At 36.5% G+C, this 19,569-nt stretch overlaps 1 protein-coding gene across 1 annotated transcript; it reads left to right on the top strand.

Annotated features, from left to right (window-relative positions):
* The first annotated feature begins 3,539 nt into the window (after positions 1–3,539).
* Positions 3,540–17,807, top strand: LOC139690493 (carbonic anhydrase 2-like). Its single transcript, XM_071587951.1, has 9 exons — positions 3,540–3,549; positions 4,113–4,157; positions 5,360–5,425; positions 5,543–5,590; positions 7,423–7,596; positions 11,767–11,911; positions 13,332–13,437; positions 14,699–14,926; positions 17,703–17,807. Exons 1-9 carry the CDS (start codon positions 3,540–3,542, stop codon positions 17,805–17,807), a joined length of 927 nt encoding a protein of 308 aa, XP_071444052.1.
* Positions 17,808–19,569: the final 1,762 nt, after the last annotated feature.

Below are 19,569 nucleotides of genomic sequence, written 5' to 3'. Positions count from 1 at the left end.
TTCCTCAGTGAGTTGACTGCAAAGGCATCCGAACCAAGCGGGGTAGCCATTTGAGAGATGGTTTCATGTTAAAACAATATTGAGGAAGGCAATGGGTAACCACGTCAATTATTTCTAGCAAGAATTTTGTGATGGACACCATAGAGACAATGAGTCCTGGCAAGCACGGGGCTCGGCCCAACTGGCCATGCGTTGCACCTGGCAGCAGGAGAGGTAAGGCTTCAGCTGTCGTCATCTTATGAAATGCTTGCCAAGGAAAAGCGACAACAGCAGCACAGATGATGACTGAGCTAGATAGAAAAGGGATTTGGAATGATAGGGTGAAGTTTAGGAAAAGAAAATTTTAAAATATAAAGTGAGAGATGGAGAGAGGAAACATAGACGTGTTAGTCAATGCAAGGTGGGGTGGAAGGATTGTAGGGATTACGGGAGTGATAGTAATAGAGTAATATACAGCAGAGGAGAAGAGACCCAGCAAATAGTGGCAAAGAAATGTAATTAAAACAAAGGCTATGCAGTTTTCAAGAAAGAGAAAAGATCGGTTAAATATTAAAAGTTCATAGACTAGAGCAGCTGGAACAGTGTTCTTATTGAGGAAGAGTTTTGGGCCAAAACGATCAAAGTAGAAGGGACTTAAAGAGATGTAATGTGTTAAGTCGCTGATCTTAGTTGAAATACTTTTCTTCTTACTAATATCTCTTTCCAGGGTGCGTTCCGAAAGTAATGCAATAATTATTTTTTTATAAAGTAAGGGTCACAGTAGTCCAGGAGGTAGAGTGTTGGACTCCTTACCAGAGGCCTTACCCTTCAGCGTACTGAAGGGTAATCGTCACGACGATTACCCTTCAGTACACTGAAGAGGGCTACTTTGTGGCCGAAATACGCGTATTCGTATTCACCTTTCTTATCCTCTCCTTTTTTACCTTTTACCCCTTCTTGACTTGTGGTGCTTGCCAACTAATTTCATTTTTACTTTGTTTAGAAAGGTAAACTGTTTACGGCTATTGGAGTTTTACATTTATTCAATTTTACTAGCCGTAAGAGCTCATTTCTATCAATATTGTATTTTTATGATAGAAAGGTATGTACCTAATAGTTGATTTCATCAAACATGATTTTACACACTACCTTTGTAAAAATGTTTAAAAACTTTTAATGAATGAAAATATGTACATAAGATAACTGCATTCTATACTTCTCATGAAAATTGTATCATAGAATCAAAGGAATAATAATCTAGTTGACCACAAAAAGGCTAACACTCAATGCTGGCTTAAGTAATGCCAATGATTAATTATGTATTCAAGCAGCTTAAACACTCATCTTGCCATGAAAATGAGATTTATTAATCTGTTTCGAATTCAGGCCAAAGTACCCATAAGGAAATGCATTTGAAATAATCTTTTGGTATTTTTATGCAGCTTTCATAGAAGGCATTCGACTCATCACATATTTTTCTAATGGGGAAAAATTGATTGCCAAGTACAAAACTTAAATAGCTAAGCATGTTACTGGGTAACTGGGTCATAAAATATTTAACTTTTGGTAAAGTATACTATATGCATGATTAATTTCCATCAAGCATGGAGCAGTAAGAACCAAGCACACAAAGGCTCTTCTTGAGGAATTCATATTTCTTCTAATTGTAATTTACTGAAAATACAAAAGTATTTTCCAAAATGATGAATACAGAGAGGTGGGGAATTTGATAACTCTGCAAGAGAGAAAAGATTGGGCCTCTATCACACAAGGTATATTAAAAAAATATGGAGCATTTGGTCATAAAAATAAATATTTTTCTTAGAAAAATTTGTATAGCCGATTTTACTTTTTCACAAACATACTTCACTTTTCTACATACTCCCATTCACTTCTAAGCACTTTCCGTTACACTGCATCAGCTACTTTAATCCCTCAGCATATAAGATCACCACGTGGGAAATGAACCAGTTGACAATGGTGGTCTTGAGTTCCTTGTCTTCTTCAAACTTCTGTCCACCAAGCCACTGTTTCCACTGAAAGAAGAGGAATAGTTGCTAGGTTTAAGTTTAGGGCCAGGGCTAGCTGAACTGCTGGAATGTGTGTTCACTCAATTTTCTTTGCTTTTTGTGTTGGTCAGTAAGCATTTTCAGTGCCCAATTTGCAGACAATTTGTAATACCCAAGCTTTTTTGTAGTAATGGTGTAAATATTTGTGCATCAACTGAGAGAAAATTTATTAGTCCGAGCACTAGCCACCAATCAGGTTGCAGTCCTCATTGCACTTCTTGAACAATTTCATCGCTCTAGATACTGGGCCTACCACTCTGCTCTTCTCCTTATGCATCTTTGTGCAATGCAATTTTGAAGTCTCAATATCATTGGAGACTAACTTTTCCTTGACTTATCACTGCAGATTCATGAATTAGGCACAACTCCTTATGAATTTGAGTAGTTGATAATCCTTTTACACACAAATTGGATCACAGCATGCACTATGCAACTGGTGGGAGCAACGATTATCATGGACATTTTTATCTGCATTAACTGACAAGCAAATGACTATTGAATCAAAACAATAACTTCAGTGGCTTTGGAAACAATCAATAAGTGGTGCTCCATGCATACAACTTCATTCTGGCCAACCATTATTTAAATATAAGAAACTGACTCTTACTTTTGAAATGGTCCTCATATGTCAGGGAATTATTGCGACCTCAAATATTTATTCATCACCTCATATATCATGATAAGACAAGTAGTCAGCTGGTTTTTCCTCTCGTTAAAACAAAGCCAAAAAAGAATAGGCTCAAATTAGTTTCTTTTTATGATTTCTAGCATTTTCTGGGTGCTGACCTACTTTAAAAGTTATCAATCTTCTTTGTCAAGTAGCCACAGTGTGCTTCTGCACTCATAGAAGTAATCTGAGTAACCCATGTAATCCATCTGCGTGGCATGTGATACATATCAATAATATCAATATTGGAAGATGGTATTTGGAATGGAGAAAATGTTCTATGCTCTAATAATGCCAAAATAAAGCAAAAGTGAGATCATGTGATGTACATCCAAGATAGTCAAGCTGTGGAAGATAAAAAACATACACAAAGTATGCTGGTTCATGCTCGTAAAAAGGTCACTGAAAATTTCCAATCTTTCTTTGTGGTGGTATTTATGGAAGGCTTGAAGAAGGTAATTTCCTCTGTCCCTGGTTAGATACATGAGGCTGGTGTGGAATTAGCCAACAAATATAATTTTGAATCATAGAAAGTGAAGAAGAAATCCTTTGTAAAAAGTAGATTTTGGGTCAATTTTTGGAGGTATACCTTACAATTCATTGCAGGTAGGCTAATGTCCAAGCAGGTCTTACCCCTTCCCTTGGCTGATTATGGTATATGTCACAGCGTGCAACCTGTAAGATGATGGTTTTAACATGCATAGAAAACAGTAGTGCAAACTAACTCCATTTTGTATGAGTGCCAATATTGCAGAGCAAATAGGAAAATTTAGCAATATTTGTGAAAAAACAAATGTTTAAAACTATGCAATGAACTTCCAGAAATGCTCAGAAGTGAGTTCCAGTTCAGTTTGTTTTTAATGAGTTCCAGTAATTGAAACGTCATGGTCGATCTGCAACAAACTTTAAATATTTACTAAACCTATCTATAAACCATTCCTCAGAACTGACACACATATGTCATGCAATGAATTGCAGTAATTCCTGCAAAGTTTGTAACTGCATCTAGAACTAAAATGTACACGTGCATGCCAGTTCTTAGCGATACAAACTTTAAAAGATATCTAAACTATCAATTGTAATGAGTGAAGATATTTTATGATGGCCATTTGCAAAATCTATACAGAATAAACTGTACCATGATTAGTCATGAATTCGCAATTATTTCTGAAAAAAACATTGAATACAATGACTGGAGAGTATGAAGCATTCAAACCTTATGAAAGTCATATCATAAATAAAATCGCTCCATTGAAGTTGGGCAAGCCTTTTTAACCATGACTGAAAACCAAGATAGCATTAAATAAAACGGCAATATTGAACCAAAATCCACTTGTTTGGAGTGTATTTTAATCTTCAAATCTAATTTTTAATGCCATGGATTGATTTATTGGTAGGTGCTGACCAACCTGGGGATGTCATTGTATTTCCTAATTCTGCAGGTAAGAAAAGCAGTAATAACAATAAACTTTCATCTATTCTGCGATGTAAATATTAATTATCTGGAATTTTTTCATTCCTTTGGAAATAGTTTTTAAACCATGATTCCCTGGAATATTGATTATGGAAAACATGAGATCAAACTGCAGGAGATAAGGGGGAAAGGATGGAGAGAAAATTGGCTACAGCTAATGCTTAATCTGAACAAAAGGCACCCAACGGTCAGCACAGTTTCAAGTCTCACCATAAATGGAGTTCTTGAAGTGCTCTGCACATACTACCAAATTAGGGATAGTGATAGCACTTAAAATACCAACTACTGCAGGTGTTAAAAATGTGGGCCTTTAGGATGAGAAGCCAGTATTCTATCCATCTATCCAATCTCCAATACTACCATTAGTTTCAAAAAATTTTCTAGAACCTTTTCCAATAAGAAATATTCTCAGCTTATGATTTTTAGCAATAAAAACTGTGTCAAACACACTGGCTGTGAGTGGTATACAAGTTGCAGCAAAAATATTGGATTGCACAGAAGCAAAGCAGAACCCTAAACTGAGCTCAGATCCTTAGATCCCAGGAGAATATCCATTAAAAATCTTTTAGAGTTCCCACGTTACCATGACCATACATTTTTTCACAATTGTTTTTATTTGATGCTGAAATAAATGGTGATGCCATAGAATCTCTAACTTCCCAGTTTAGATGTAAACTGTACCAATATCTTGTATGGAGTACATTCCAGTCCACTCATGATCAAGTTTTTCCATTTATCTGACACATGTCTAGGTGAACTATATTAAAAAATGGAATTGTATTCATGTGAATCAATACTATAGAAAGGGTGAAAAATCACACATGATTTTGGGTCCCAAACTATGTGTGCAACTAACATTTTTACCTGCAGAAATGCATTCTAGTTAATAGAAATTATCCTCAATGTATATTTCTCTTGATGCAAGCATATATCAATTGCAACAAGATTATTATTTTGGCAACCAATGATGTGAGTATAGCCATTTAAGACCATTAAATCTGCGCTAATAGCATTAATTATTTATTATAAACTCATTAAAAATTATCTTATCCATGATACTAGATTATGATAAAACAAGATATAAGGCACTATAATACTCAATGAGTGGTCTTTTGAGTGATAACATTCATTTATTGAGCTTTTAGTATCAATTTTAATATTCCCTTCTAGCCGAGGTCCTACCCCGCAAGTGGTTGCTGTCTGGGAAGCAGAAAGATGGTTCATCCTGTGATAATGGTAATCCCCAAGTCTTATTGCTTGACCTAATGTTGACAATTTTATGGATCAGCTTAGTTTATTGTGTTGCAACTCTCTCCATCCTACTCCTCAAACTATTATTGCATTTTTTTTCAGAAAAACAGACTTCTTCTAAAGGAGAATTTGGGTACGGGACAACAAATGGTAAGTAGTTCATTTCAATCATTTTCCAACTTTCTTTGTAAGTCTGAGGACAATATAGTACTTAGGGAATAAAAACAAATGTGGAAAACATACTTAGCTATTTCTGAATACTGTTTTTAGTATACTTCACACAGACTCCATAGCCTTGAGGTATTGAAGAGCCTAGATTTGAGTTTTCAACCATATATTCAACATGGAACAAAGATTTACAGTTAAGCTAATGTTCTTTTAAGTGTTAGTGCCTATTTCACTTCTAGAAAATGCCCTGGTCCCCAATTGACTGAATCCTGGCCCACGGTACAACAAAAGTAACCACACTGGACACTCATTAATATGTTGAACACATTTAATCACTGATGGAGCAATCAAACAATCACCCAAATAACCATTTCATGAGTTCGTGTACAAATTAGGGAAAGTGAGACCCTATTGCATGAATATGTTTATCTCATAAAATGCCTTTGTCTAGCACATAGGTGTGGGAGTAGCATGCCCCCTCAGCCCTGGTAGTTCCACTACTGGATGTATTCCCTTATAATCCTGGCATATAAAATTTAAATAAGCACTCATGAAATACAAAAATAACAAACCTATCTTCAAGTCTAAGAGAACTCAACACTTGCTTATCCCCTGCAACTATTATTACTGGTAGTTTGTCATTTTAGTTAGAATTTGGAGGGCCTGAATACTGCCGAGTCCCACCCAAAAAGACAATACCTGACACTACCCAAAATACAATAAATCCTTATTCAATTCTATATACCTCCAACCTCCCTAAATTCAATCCAACATGTCCTTCTCAACATCCAATATCCTTTTCCAATGCCTACCTCTCCTGCCTAAAATTCTCTCCTCTATCATAATCTTCAACATTCCATGGTCAATCGAAATGGTCAGCATCCACCTTTCCTGGGTCCTTTGTATTTTTCCTACCCTACCACGCTTAGTACTCCTTCATTTGTTTTCCTTTACATCCATTTTACCTTTTCCATTCTTCTCCACACCCACAGCTGAAAAGCCTCTAATATATGTATGCCTATCATCTTGTTTTAATTATCATGCTTCCGCACCATACAAAAGCAAGCTTCATACCAAAGTTTTCATTGAGCTTTTCTTTGCACATTTTCAATGTCCCTGTCATCAGCTGCCTCCTGGTTTACTGCCTCTTTGCCTAATGCAATTCTTCTTTGTATGCACTTACTACGTCGACCATTTTAGTCCAAAACACTCCCAAGATGGATAAACTGTTCCAACTGCTCTAGTTTATGACATACAATTTTAAGTTTTGACTGAGCCTTCCTCTTTCTTGAAAATCTCATAACCTTTCTCATCCCACACCAATGAAACATTTTCTAACATGGTCAGCAACATTTTTAACAATTTGGTGGATGGGAAAATTCATTAAACAAATATATACATCCTAGTTACATTCAGCATTTTTTCCATTATTGATGACATTACTGAAATGATCCAGTGCAATAACTTATTTATAAAAAAATGAACTTCCATGCTTAAGGTTGACAAGCTGTATTTTCTTTAAGGCATTTGCTTCCACTCCAGGACGTACTATCAGACTTCTCTCCATCCTAAAGATCCCAACTGAAATGGCAGCAAAGCTTTCCCAAAAAAATACTATAAATCAGGATGAAAACTGGAAAACTTTATACTCTTACTTTTGCTGAATTTAAAAAAAATGACTTTTCTCTCAGTTCTAATTACCAGCACCAAGAATGACAAAGAAATCTTCCCCTGTCCTATCCACTCACTTAGGTCTATATTCATTACATAAATCATACTTTTTGATGATGCAAGCAATTTGCTTCTCCTTTCAGGACCTGATACCTGGGCAAAAGATTTCCCCACATGTGGTGGGAAACGCCAATCGCCAATTAACGTTAACTTGAATGTCGCCAAACCTCCACCAGCCGGGGTTGAAGATGCACTTTTCTTCAAGTATTATGATGCTCCACCATTGCAGCTGACAGTGAAAAACTCAGGCCACTCAAGTAAATTGCTATTATGATATTGATACTATATTATTTATGCTATGATTTATGGCATCGCTTCCAAAGCAAATTAATCAAGGAATGAGCATCACCATAATCAATTAATTTAAGGTAATTACAGAGTCAAGTTTTCAATGACTGGCTGATATGACATTTCAAAATAATTCTGCAAATGGGGATGAGCAAATCATAAAGAGATAAAACTAATGATAATTGGTGAGCATTCAATATTGTATAAACCATTGAGGCAATGAGTGGAAATTTCCAAAACAAACAAATCCGTTTTAAGAAGCAATAAATCAACTATAACCTATTGATATTCTTTCAAGAATGATTACACAATTAGGTACATTTAAACCTGGTCTTTCACTATTCTTGAAAACCATATTACCTATACCACCAAACACAAAGAGCTTAAACATTTCATCTAAGATTCATTAAGTAAAATTTTCTTTCGTTGCACATGTGATTTTTCATGCTGTAACTATCAAAGTTATTTTAATCAGTATTTTCAATGTGATGTGAAAACTCTCAACTTTCATAATTGATCATCTCCAAACAATTTTGCACAGGGAAGCCCTATGAATATTGATAACTGGGAAGGATGACTTGTCACAGCAAACTCTCAAAAAGCCGGAGTCTTCATGTGCATAGGGCAAACGCTCCCGCTTCCCAATATGAGGTGCAGGTGCATGCAGGCTCTGATATGAAATAAAAATTATGAATGTAATAATGGAAATGTATGTGAAATAGTTCATTTTTTACTTTCAATGGAAAAGGGAAAGGTATGTTAAAATTTACCTTGGACCATCCAAAAAAATCTCTTTCCACCCTATCCCAGGCAATAGTTAAATGATGTCCCAGATCTAAGAACAAAATAATTCCAAAAAAGCATGATGAATTTCACTACTTCATAATCTGGTGAACACGTTATGCATTTAATACTAGCGAAACTTGTATTGATATTATGCAGTAAGGAGAACAGGAAATCATTCGTTTAAATAAAAAGATGAGAAACCTGGTATTTTTAAGGTATCAATCTGAGAAAAAGAGAGGATGACAAATAGGGGCATACATAATTTCTTTTTCTGGGGGATTCAACTTTCCTAAGCTTAGAATTATCTTATTGTAAATGTTCATCTAGATGGTATGCAATATCCTCCGCACTGGACCCATTATCACGTGCAAGGGATGCAGGGAAGGGGTCTGGGGTGGGGGGGGGGGAAGTGAATGGATGGAGGAGGAAGTGAGTGCTCGGGCCGGGTGGGATTTTTCAACAAAACCTCCACTCACGCCCCACCTCGCCCACAGCCAGACTCTCTCTCTCTAACCCTGCAGGGGGTGTCCTTCCTGTCCATTCACAAACACACACATGCCTGCCTCCATGGACAAGAGCAACATTTTTATATCCCACGGGTCCATTCCCACCTTGTACTTTGTCTGACGTTGGAGGGTAGAAAAATGCAAGAGAAGGAAACAAGGCTCGGGTCCAAGCTGGTTGCTAGTAGAAGGAATACTTCCATTCCTGTTGTTTCCATTCCTCCCGCCTGAATCTCAGAGGAAACTGAGATGACAGGGAAGTTTTGCGAGGCCGAGTAGCAAAAAGGAACTGTTGATTCAGCTCTTGAGAAAGCTTCCTTTTTAAGGGATATTCTGGCATTAAGACCATTGGCTCTAGGGTCCACGGTTTAATTTTTCACCAAATAATCCCGAGGTCACTTCAGGTGGGTTACACACAGTACAGTAACTGTACTGTACATAACCCATGTTTCCTTTCTATATTATGCGATAACCCTTAAGTTGGAGGTGTACCAATTTTTAAATACATCATATACTACTTCTCTTTTTGTCTGAAGTATGTACATGTATCATGCACAGCAAATTTAATGCACTTATGGTGGAAAAAATATATAAACACAGATGTAGGTTTTTAGACTATAGAGACACAAAGAAAGGACACTCACAATATGTTATTTGACGCTTCGACGGCTCGGCTGTTGTCTTCAGAATCGCCAAGCCATCGAAATGTCAAATAACATTTTATGAGTGTCCTTTCTTTGTGTCTCTATAGTCTAAAAACCTACATCTGTGTTTTTATATATTTGTGCATCGCCGAAGAGCGTTCCATTTTGAAGATATTTTTATGTATATATAATATATATATATATATTACGAGGGTCATCCGGAAAGTAGTACCCGTTCGTGAAATAAAGACACAAAAGTAAATATTAACAAACATAAAAAATTTTATTTGAAAGAGGATACTTTAAACTACTTCTCAACATAATCTCCAAGCAAATTAAGGCATTTGTCATAACGTGTGACAAGTTTCTGTATTCCTGCTGCATAGTCCTTCGCCGCCAGCTCATTGAGATACGCGAGGGACCCATCTTGCACAAATTTTTGCATAATGCAGATGGTGTTTAACAATTTCATGAACAATTGTTCGAGAAACATTGGGAAAATGCTCACAGATGTCATCAATTGTGACGCGCCGATCGTTCCTCACGAATTCGTCAACTGAGCTCACCAGTTGGTCTGTAATGACAGACGGTCTCTCCGAACGCTCATCGTCGTGTGTGTTCCCCCTCCCCATGTTGAAGTTGCGACACCACCGCCGAACAGACGACTCGTCCATTACATTGTCTCCATACACCTCCTTTAATTGGCGATGAATATCACATGGGCGAACGTTTCTTGCATTGAGGAATTTAATCACTGCCCTCACTTCACAACTGGCGGCGTTCTCAATTTTTTTAAACATTGTAAACAATCACAGAAACAACACAGGCAATGCTAGCGTCACGCAACTTGGCTCAGAGAAGGCAGACAAGCCACTGAAGCTATCTGACCTCGTCCAGCGGCTACTCGCGTCGTCTGCACTTCATGCGGCACGAACGGGTACTACTTTCCGGATGACCCTCGTGTGTGTGTGTGTATACATATATATAATATATATATTTATATATATAAATATATATATATATATTTATATATATATTCAAGGGCAAGGCACACCTGCAGCTCCACCAAAGCTAAAGTGATTTGTGGGGTACCAGGTCTTCCTGGGAAACCATAACCGTCACAGGGAAAGGAACTGGCCCCCCTACCCTGATGTGTGAATTTCACATGCCGTATAGGGTACTGGGTGATCTCTAACCATCACCTACTAAACCGACCTCCGGGTTGATTACCGTGTTTATGGTTTTTTTTTTGGAATATGTATATGGACAAAAAAAAAATATATATATATATATATATATATATATATATATATATATATATATATATATATATATATATATTATATATATATATATATATATATATATATATATAATATATATATATATATATATATGTACATGTTATCCCTTGGACAGGTATAAAATATGCAACACTTTAAAAAATTGAGATTTCAAAATAATTCTACTCATGCTTGGTCTCAAGGATGCCAGATTTATGTGATCCTACTTTATTTTGAGGTGCTAATTTGAATGAGTTTTCAAGAATCAGCCTTCATCTTGATAAAATAAGAAGAAGTGTGGCTGTAACATTCATATTTGTGACCGGTTTTGATGATGAACTTTCACTATATTCCCTGCTTCATTAAATACTGTTTACTAATGACAGCACTTTCTCCTAAAATGTACTTTACATTTTTCTTATTTATTGATGGGCTAACTTACAACCCAAATTTTATAAATTTTTTTTGGCTGGGGGGGGGGCCTAGTGGACCCCCTTGACCCCCACTCAAATCCACACCCCAGGGGAAAAACCAAATTCACAATTTTTTCTACAAAAACCAAAGAGTTATCTGGGGTTGAAAAATAATTACAAAAACTGGGAAGAATTGAAATAAAATTTTGAAAATCAAGGATAACCACAGGTTATTCTCTTTAGATCTGGTTTCCAAGTGAACAACTGACATGAAAAATAATTACAGTTTTAGAATATGTTAGATGAAACTCCACTATGGATGGTGTATCAAAAGAAAAGAAATTATAAGACCTATAACAGAAGAATTTTTAATGCCAAAAATAACTAAGTCAAATCCATTGCAAAGAAGTGGAGTGACTTGGGATAAGAGAGTGTAACTTTTTCACCACACTCCTAATAAATGAGCTATAACTCAAAACTAATTTCATCGTATTTATTTCCTCCTTCCAGTCAAAATGACTGGTAACTGGAGTGCTGAGAGGAGACCCAGGGTTTCCGGATATGCTTTACCTGGAGAATACGCGCTGGCAGAAGTTCATTTCCACTGGGGAGCGGATGATGAGGAAGGAAGTGAGCATTTGATTCAGGGAGACTGGTACGTACAACGTAAAATATAATCTCTATTCCGGTGCAATTTACAGACATGATTGAGTAGCATGGCTAAAGAGTTGAAATAAAAGTACACAGGACATGGAATGGCACATTCATATCAAGTCTACAACTCTCTAAAAGCCCAGGAAATGCATGAATATCACATTATTTAATGAACTATCAGCTTCCACACACTACACCACCAGCATTTCAACATTCAATAGTAATCGGAAAAAGAAATACTTTCCACAGCTATTTTATTATTCACAACCTAGGTTTAAACTGACAGAGTCATCATCAGGTAAAGTACAGAGGACACACAGCTTTATAAACTAAACAGAGAAGAGGGGGGTGGGGGTGAAGGTGCTGGTGAAGTGGAAGGAGAGGGAAAAGAGAAGGGTGGAAACTGGTGTGTGTGTATGGGGGAGGGGGAGATGGGGGTTGAGTATGGCGTTAGGGTAGGAGAGGGCAGTTGGGTATGGCATCAGGGCGGGAGAGGGGCTTTGGAGCAGAGGGAGGTCCAGGAGGGGGGAACGGGAGGAATACCTCAGGTCATTAACCAATATACCCTTATAATGACTGTTCTTGGAAATTTCCAAGGCATCTAATCTTAAGCCTTTTTCTCCAAATATAGAATCTCAGGAGCAAAGTCACTTGTGTGGTTATTGTCCACAAGGTGCTGGGAAGATTGGGAAGAAGGATTTCTGTTTTTGAAACAGGCGCAGTGCTCGCTCACACATTCATGGAATTTCCTCCCGGTTTGTCCAAAGTAAAAAGCAGAGCATTCACATCACAATTTTTTAATTCAACTCTTTTCCATGATGGGAATTTGGTCTTTGCAGTTAGATAAAACGTGTGACACCTCAAACCATCCTATTCAAAACCAAATTATTTTTGGTTGTAGCAGTAGTTTTGAGGGGAGGCGACCGACAGCTGAGGTTAGTTGCACCATTAGGGATGGACAGGAAAGGAAGAAGGGTGGAGAGAAACCCAGGGTCGGCATTAGCCTGCTCTTTACGAAATGCACCAAGGGGTCCGCAGATTAACATCCCATTCGACAGATGGCGTACTCACTCAAAGTGCCCTCCACAAAGCACCTCAAGTAGGGATCAAGATACCACTGTAATATATTCAACCTTGCCGGGATTTGAACCAGAGCCCTCTGGATGGGAAGCCAGTAGGATAGCCACCACGCCATCTCCATTCCCCTTATTATTGGTTATCAGCTAAGCCATTTTATTTTTTTAATGAATTTCTTGAGACTGGCACCAGTGAATTAGTTTTCCAGTAAAATGTATATATCAATACTCTGTTTTGTGTTTTAAATATTTTTGATGATATCTATAGTGGCATGTGACCATCTAATGATGAATAAAGATTATGATAATGTTCCTCTCCATCCCGGAACTCCTGCCCTCCCACAGCTTCCCACTGGAGATGCACGCAGTCCACTACAAATTAGCTTATGGATCATTTGATGAAGCAAAGAAGAAAGATGATGGACTTGCTGTCCTTGGCTATATGTTTCAGGTAAGCTAGTTTGCTTTTTGTAGTTTTACCAGTTTAAACCTTTTCACCTACCCAGTCCAGATCCTCAATTAAGTTGAATCGAAACAATTGTAATCACAGCCTCAATCTACCAAATATACTTCTAGTCATAAATTACTTTAAAATATTTATTCATATAGATTAAAAGAAACCAACAACACTATTCTGTGATATCTCTACTGTACCCCTGGTGTTTCCCCATAGGCACTACTTCAGGATGACTAATAAGTAGTATAAAACGTGACAAAAGACATTTAGGTATGAACAAGTTCTTGTTTCCTACAATTAATCAAAGTCTGTAAAATGAACAAAAATCTATAACCATAATCTGCGGTCAACTACAGGTAACACAAAATAGGATTGAGATAAGTTTAAACATTCACATGCTATCAATACAACCTAGAGCAATTAAAAATGCAAACTCACTTTACATATAAATGGTCCTACTTAGATATATTAGACCCTCAGTATTGACACATTGTAATTCACTGCTTTTATTCAATATGCGCTCTAATTTAAGCTCCATTATACAGAAAGGCCTCTTGCAGATTAGTACCTTAATCACCTCAACTGCAATTTCCAAAATGCAATATTTTTCAGAAACACATTTCTTGAGGTTGTAAAGGGAAGACTGTCAGGGAGGATAAAAGAAAATATCCAAGTCTCCAGCAAAGAACCCACCAAATAGCTCAAAGTATATATAATGAAACTTTTAAAGCAACAAGTACCAACTGAAATGCATCAATCATTGCCATGTTTCTGCTTTAAACTCAGACCAACATCTCTGGCCATCGGTCATGAGGCACAACTTTTGACAACAAATGATGCTTTTCCATTCAAAATGGATATACTGAAAAATACCACACAGACATTAAAGTTGACTATAGGATGCGAGGTAAATTTCGTGCAATTATTGAACCATCACATTTTCATTGGAAATATCACTGTAAAAGTATATGTGCATTCTAAACCAGAGTTAACATTCCAGGACTGTGGTCTTATTAATATTGTTTGTTAAATAAAATTAAACCAAAGTCATAAAAAATAATTTCATCAATAGTAATGAACATAATTGAGAGTATGGTTTAAATATGAACAACCTTACCAGCGGCAGTATCATTTTAATGGAGATTTTCTCATCGTGAATGAGAGACAAATCCACACCCTTTCCAAATAATAAGGATGTGAAAGGATATACTAAGAGGTGCGTGTACATGCATGATATAATTTTATTCTTTTCCAGATACAAGGAACGAGAAATCCTGGACTACAAAGAATCATTGAAGCCTCGAAGCAAGTTATTGAACCTTCATCACCAGAAGTATCAATTGCCCCATTTACGCTCAACCAACTTGCACCTCCATTCACAAGAAATTATGCATCCTATCTTGGATCCTTAACAACGCCTCCTTGCAGTGAAATCGTTACATGGATTGTAAATGTTGAGCCACAATTTGTCTCATCCGAGCAGGTACTTCACCTTCACTAGTCATCATGGTCCTTGAATAACACACCAATATTATTATAAAATAAGTACCTGGCATCGATTTGAATCTCATTTTATGCCATTAGCTTCTACAGGTTCACAGTATGACAGACACGCAGTCATATTCACCGTAAAGACTATCAATAATTTTCAATTGAATGCTACACAGTGTATTATCGTTAAATGTAAATGCATTTGCAAGTAAAATGCTATGGCATGAATAAATACAGGGTGCGGTGCTTGAATTCAGACAAGCACACGTTTCCTTGAATGAGATTTCCTCGTTGGGTCAGCGAAACCTTCCCCAGACTTCTCCGAAGCATTGTACTTAGCCACAATATCGTAAACAGTTGATCAGGGGGACCAGAAAAATCGAACTATTTCAAAATATAATAAATCGATTGTTCTCCACGCTTGTACGCAACATCTCGGTTATTTTGAGGTTATGACTGTTTACTAGATGCCTATAGCATTCAAGAACGCCAATTGTGGCCTCCAGTGGAACTACAATATGGCGGGAAATTCGAATTGAAAATCGTCCGGATTAAAGCACCGCACCCAGTAGGGCGGTGTTGACAATACCAATGGATGATGCATGGGAGGAGTTAACATATATTTTTAATAAATTTTAGGAAAAAAATTTCATGAAAAAGTAAGTTGGTCAGAAACATTAAAAATGTCACTACCTCCATTTGTGTAAACTCTGCTGTGTTTAAATTATCAAAATATAAACTTAACTTGATTAACAACAAATCACTTATCACCAATTTGAAAAGACAACCATTAAAAATCACCACTAATATTCATATTATGAAAAAACTTAATTTTTTATAAACACAAATTAAAAACGAGCCAATCCCTCAGATTATTTGACATGACATCACAAGAGACCAATTATAATTTCATTTGGGCAACTAAGCAGTGTTCAATGGCCAAATTGAAGGATTACACTGATAAAATTGTAATGCTACCCTAAAATATAAATATCAAAAATGTCCAACACTAAAGCTCAACATTTTAGTTAGACCCCACCTTGAGTGAGTATGCTGCAAGTGTATGGGATCCTCATGAAATAGGCTTAATTTTGGAACTAGATCGAGTGCAACGTAGAGCAGCTAGGTTTGTGAAAAGTTCTTATGAACAAGTTAGCAGCATCACAACACTATTGGAAGAATTACAATGGGAGCAACTTATTGATCGTAGGTTTAAATACAGCTTAAATTTACTGAGTAAATTTGACGCAGGTTACTTATCTGAGGATGTGAAGGACAAATTACAGGCACCCACTTACTATGGTAGATCAGATCACCAACGTAAAATCAGGGAGATTTAAAGCAGAACGAATACATTTAAAATGGCATTTTTTCCTCAAAACATTAGCGATCATAATAGACATGACAGCAACTTTGTAGGAGATAATTAGAATTGGTAGAGTACATATTTGTTGATATCTTGCATGTTAAACTTTTAATTTCATAGACCCACAGAGTCACAGCATGATTTGAATGTATGTATCCTGTTACTAAATATTGTTGCATTTAAGTGCTTTCTCTCGCGTGATTTAAGTTTCGTCGAAGATGAGAAAATGTGTTTTTGCTACCATAGACCTCCAGTAATGCATACCTACATTGTATGCCAGAGTAATCAAGACTAACATTCTCACTTTAAATCACTTGCTAGGTTCCTCATATCAACTTAACATGGGGAACCCAGCAACGAGCAGCAGAAAGAGAATAGGAGTTTTAGAGTTTCTCTCCAAATCAATCTTTATGATGGCATAATGAAAAGAGAGAAACTTTGTAATTCCACATAGATTTATTAGATGGACGACCTAGGTTTCGACGTTCTCTCTTTTCATTATGTTAAGTCGATTCCATGAAGTCATGCCCGAGACAACGAACTTTATGATGGCATTGTGCACATTGTGACAGTATTATCCCATCCTTATAAAGCAGAACAGTAATTACCCAGTTTATATTATCAGGGGAAATAATATAAAACCATAATGAATAATTGAATAAACAAGATAAAATTTCAGACTTTTAGCACATTCACCATTCATTTCATCCATTGTATTGCCTGCTTCATTTCATTCACCCACACCTCAAGCTACCAAATATGACCCAGAATCACAACTGTATCATATTACAAACAAGATGTTAAAGTCTACTTGTGAATGATAAATCAAGGAAAGATATTCTTTGTTTAAAAATACCTGAAATATACTTACCAAATGCAAATATTTCATAATTGCTATCAAAATATTATTGATGAAGTAAGAATGTGAAAAACACACATCAAAATCCATGCCTTTGTCTGGCAATTTTCTAAGAACTCATTGATTGTTTGATTACAGAAATGCATGTCAAATTGTCACTTAATTAATAACAATTCACTAAATACATTTCTGATGAGCCTAACCAACAAAGAGTGTAGTATAACAGTACAAAGATACTATCCATTTACACCAATGATGTTCCATTACTTAGAACCCAAAGCCAAAAAGCCTGACTGAATTTCAGTACACTAACTTCTATATATGAATATCAATATTATTAATTAGAATAAATGCTTCAAAAGTTGATATTTGAAATATTATTTAGGCTACAAAAGAATCTCATTGTATGAGGAAACATGTCCTTCCTTATTATTTATTGTCAGGCAACTAGGTAAGAATCTTTTTCGATACTACACCAACTGAAAGTAATATTAAGTTTATTGGATGGTTCAGATATCTAATGCTGAGACATTTCCTTTACAGCTGGCAAGACTCCGCAAACTGAAGGGCAAAGATGGAATGAAATTGCTGTTCAACTTTCGCCCAGTTCAATCTTTAAATGGCAGAGAGATTAATTATGTGCCATGAAAATCACCTATATTGTTTCAATCAGTTATATTGTTAATATAAATAACAAAATAAAGTTTATAAAACATATTTTGCCAGAATTTCACTAACCTTAAATCCTGTAATTGAAACATTACTTGCTACAACATAGAGTAATGAACAAGCCCTTTGAAACTGTCTTCAGCTATTAGTACTAAACCCTTGACTAAATTTCCTAGTTACTTCATTCATAGTTCATTAAGTTTCCTTTGATAATTGCAATTACTATGCATCATTTTTAGGATTTGAATTGCTAATTGATTTAAGAGGCTATGCATTGGAGTGAGTTTGTTACCAATCGCTAGTTTGTATATTAATCTGTGACGAGGGTAATCCCATAAGTACCCAACCCAACAAAGAAAACACAAATATTTTGGACAAAAATGTATTTATTTTTCAACATAATCTCCTATCAGCTCTATATACTTCATTAACTACCAATATCACTTCTTCATGGTTGGAAAATCTTTGGCCACTGAGCCATTTTTTCAAGTTTGTGAGCAGAAAATAATCCGAGGGGGCTGAATCTGGCAGATAGGGTGCAAGAGGAAGCAATTCAAACTTCAATTCATGAATTTTGGCCATTGCAATAATGGATTTGTGAGCTGGTGCAATGTCTTAATGAAACAACACTTTCTTCTAAGCTGAATTCGACCGCTTTTGCTTGATTTCTTCACCCAAACATTGCAATAAGTTCACATAATACTCACCATAGATAGTTTTTCCTTTTTCAAGATATTCAATGAAAATTACCCCACGCGCATCCCAAAAAACTGACTCCATGACCTTGCCTGCAGATGAAACGGTCTTCGCCTTCTTTGGAGTCAGTTCTCCATTCTGAATCTATTGTTTTGATTATTCTTTTGTCTCGGGTGTGAAGCAATGGATCCATGTTCCATCCATGGCCATGAAACTGCACAAAAATCCTGCTTTGTTGCCGTGAAACTTTGCTAAACATTCAATTCTTATGACACTGGTTTTGCTTAAGTGTGAGCATACATGGCAGCCATCTTGCACACAGTTTTCTGTGCGTCCAAAATGTCCAAATTTTAAGTTAAATGTGATGTACCGCACTTTTTGAAATTTCTACTATGTCTGCTACCTCGCGCACTTTAAGTCAACGATCATCCAATATCACTTTGTGGATTTTCTTCACCCTTTCTGGAGTCGTCACCTCATTTGGTTGACCAATGTGATACTCGTCTTGACAGCTCGTACGGCCTCGTTTAAACTCTGCTATACAATATTTTACAGTTGTAAACGAAAGAGCAGACTCACCCAGAGTAGAATCCAGTTCAGCTTTCTTATTGGTTGGGCTGAGACCTTTCAAATAAAAGTATTGTATCACGTAACGATGACAAATTTTCTTCATTTTCACAAATTCACTGAAAACACTCACTATTGATGGCCGCCAAACAAATACTAAACAACATAGCATCTTCAAACTTGAAACATGCTTTATAGATTGCATACTTTTTAATAAAGTATTATTTTTCAAACAACTACCGCCATCTCTAGGTCAGGCCGGGTACTTATGGGACTACCCTCATAAAACATTAAAAGAACCTGCAGGAAATGCCATAGCAGCAATAGTGGTGCAGCCATCCATTGTGATTACACAAATGAGACAAAGAATTTTGCTGAGAAAAGCTAGCTTGTTAGATAGGTATTTAAATCCAGACCCCTCAATCCCCAATTGCTTGATGGCATTGTGTGTATGGTAATTCTTCACAATATCTTGGTC

This window comes from Hetaerina americana, unplaced genomic scaffold (genome assembly GCF_022747635.1).
Source record: "Hetaerina americana unplaced genomic scaffold, ioHetAmer1.1.p SCAF_3, whole genome shotgun sequence".
Lineage (NCBI taxonomy): Eukaryota > Metazoa > Arthropoda > Insecta > Odonata > Calopterygidae > Hetaerina > Hetaerina americana.
Note: the sequence above shows the minus strand (reverse complement) of the source record. Positions and strands in the feature narration are given on the sequence as shown.